Below are 2598 nucleotides of genomic sequence, written 5' to 3'. Positions count from 1 at the left end.
CCCGCCAGCCGGGGCCTGCACAGCCGGCCTGCAGCTCCTGCTGCTCAGGGGGGCTGCTGTCGACTTCGCACCAGGGGGCAAGACTGCCCTGCACGAGGCTTGCGCAGCAGCCAGTGCACCCTGCGTGCGCTTGCTGCTCCGCTTCGGTGCTGACCCCGAGGCTGTCTCTGAGGATGGCTACAAGCCCCTGCATCTCTGCAAGAGCCCAGACTCTGTCGAGTGAGTTCTACCCAGGGAGCATAGTGGGACTCCCTCCTCCTTGAGCCTTGCTTGGGGTCCCTACTAACCCCTGCAGGTGGGCTGGTGGGTGCAGCGGTAGCTGCTGAACGGGGTGGCCTTACTGCCTGTTCCTGGACCAGGACCACCTCTGAAGTCCAACAGATGACTGCAAGCTCCATCCTCAGCTGATGCAGCTGAGCTTGGTGCCCACCAGCAATGCAGAGCCAATGGTTTGCGCTGCGAAGCTCAGGACATGGGCTCTGCAGACCGGTCTCTGTGGGCGTGGGGGAGCAGACTCTGGGTGCGACGATGCTTACAAAAGATCTGTGGAGGGTTACCTAGAGCTAGGATGGCAGTCTCTCTGCTTGACAGTTATCCTGGCTTAAAACTACTACTGAGGGCATGAGGGGCAGGGATTTTTGGACTCTTGGGAAAAGTGAAAACAATGGGATGGTACAGGGGTGGGGGGTGGGATAGGAGCTGGAGAGGCGAACTGTCACTGAGTCATCTTGGCCCATGTAGGTGTGCCCAGCAACTGCTGCAGCATGGTGCCAGTGTGAACAGTCGGACCGAGGAGGAAGATGACACAGCCCTGCACATAGCAGCGCGGCATGGCCTAGCAGACCACGTCCAGCTGCTTCTGCGCTATGGGGCAGAGCTGGAGGCAAAGAACGAGGAGGGGCAGACACCACTGAATGCTGCCTGTGCTCAGCCCCATAAGCCCGAGGACATGGACCGCTACTACCAGGTCTGCCAGCTGCTGGTGGAGCGTGGTGCTAGTGTCCATGCTGCAGACCGGGACCGCCAGCACCCGCTTCACCTGGCTTGCAAGAATGCCAATGCTCAAGTTGCAGAATTACTGCTGGCCCGGGGTGCAAATGTCAACGTCATGAACTACAGCGGCAACACGGCGCTGCACAATATCCTGCAAGCCACGGCCTACAAGCTAGAGCACCACCCAGAGCTGGTGGTGCGAGCCCTGCTCAACCACGGCGCCATCCGCATCTGGCCTGGCTCCCTCCTCAAGGTGCGGGGCTCGCAGCTGGGCCAGCAGCTTGGTGGGGAGGGCAGGCTGTGAATGCCGTTGCCCCAGGGAGTGCAGGGATGCTTCAGTGGCAGCAGGGCTTGTCCTGTGCCAGGCTGCCTCTCTCTTCCCAGGGGCTGGGGGAAGGGAACTGGCATTCCCTGAAGTTTCTCCTGGGGCATGTTCTCCTGTAGGACTTTCCTGCTTCTGTCTGCTCGGCTGTGTGGACAGTGCTTACCCTGCTTCCATAATCACTTGCCCAAGAAAGCACTGGCCCTTTTTCCCTCGGGCGATGTATTGCCTCTTTGGGGCGTACCTTCCGGCTCATGCTGTCTCTGCCAGACACCAGCAAACAAAGGGTTAATTTCCTGTCTTAATTCCTGAGCAGTGCAATAATTACCCAGCCCGGAGATCAGCAGATTGCTCTCCCCTTTGGGAAAATACAGGAAAATCAACAATTAACACTAATTAATCTCCTATTAACGCCAGATAATGAGGATCACTCGTACAGCCGGAATAGACTCTGACAGCTTACTGCTGGCCTGGGCCGTGGGGAGTGGGAGCCAACAGCCGGGCTGGGGGGCGGGGGGCGCCTCTGCCTCTGTGCAGCCACGCAGGGGTGGGGAGTCCTCCAGGGCCACGCTGCTGGTGTGCGAGACACGGCACCAGGGTGTCGCTGGTGCCTACGTGTGGTGTTACACCACGGGCACAGCGTGCGCCAGGGATTCTGTCACACAGAATATGTATGGTGGCTTCCTGGGGCTCTGCGCCGCAGCCGACGTGTGCCGGTCAGGACACCCACTGCACGCAGCACGGATATGGGCTGCCTCCTCAGCCCCTTGCTGAACAGGCACAGTGCATCCCCGAGACCCCTGCGCGGCCCTCAGCTGAGGCGTGGTGTGCCTTAAAAACGGGGGTCAGTCCTGGCCTCGGCATGCTTCATGCTCTGACTAGGAAAGCGTCAGGAAAGGAGCCTGGCATGGAGCAGCGCTGGTTGCTTGTGTGCTACTTGAGGCAGTGAGGCAGAGGACAGAGATCTGCGTCCCAGCTCTGCACATCAGCCCCTGCATCTGCGGAGAGGCTGTGGGGACTGTGTTGTGCTGGAGGCAGCTGTGCTGTGCATCTGGGATGCTTCCCAGTCACTTTTTGCAGGAGCGGTGCCCTGGCATTTCCCACTGCCAGGGGCTTTATCTCCTGGGACAGCATCCGGGAAGGACGTTGGGTCCCTCGATTTACCAAGGCTGGTTTTGAGCACGTGCAGCTTTTTAGAGCTGAAGGTGGGGCTTTCGGGACCCTGACCAAAGGCTGTGTTCACCCACTGTCTCCCGGGCGCAGGCGCTGCGGTACTGCCATAC

General features: G+C 59.9%; 1 protein-coding gene across 1 annotated transcript in view; it reads left to right on the top strand.

Moving 5' to 3' along the window:
• The window catches only part of ASB10 (ankyrin repeat and SOCS box containing 10), a 4402-nt gene that overhangs the window by 1441 nt on the left and 363 nt on the right, over nt 1-2598 (top strand). Inside the window, exons 3-4 of the mRNA XM_009640576.1 lie at nt 9-219; nt 742-1246. Coding sequence (XP_009638871.1) covers nt 9-219; nt 742-1246 — 716 coding nt within the window. The remainder of the gene's footprint in view (nt 1-8; nt 220-741; nt 1247-2598) is intronic.

The sequence above is a fragment of the Egretta garzetta genome, unplaced genomic scaffold (genome assembly GCF_000687185.1).
Source record: "Egretta garzetta isolate BGI_Z169 unplaced genomic scaffold, ASM68718v1 scaffold786, whole genome shotgun sequence".
Lineage (NCBI taxonomy): Eukaryota > Metazoa > Chordata > Aves > Pelecaniformes > Ardeidae > Egretta > Egretta garzetta.
This window is presented reverse-complemented; position numbering and strand designations above follow the sequence as displayed.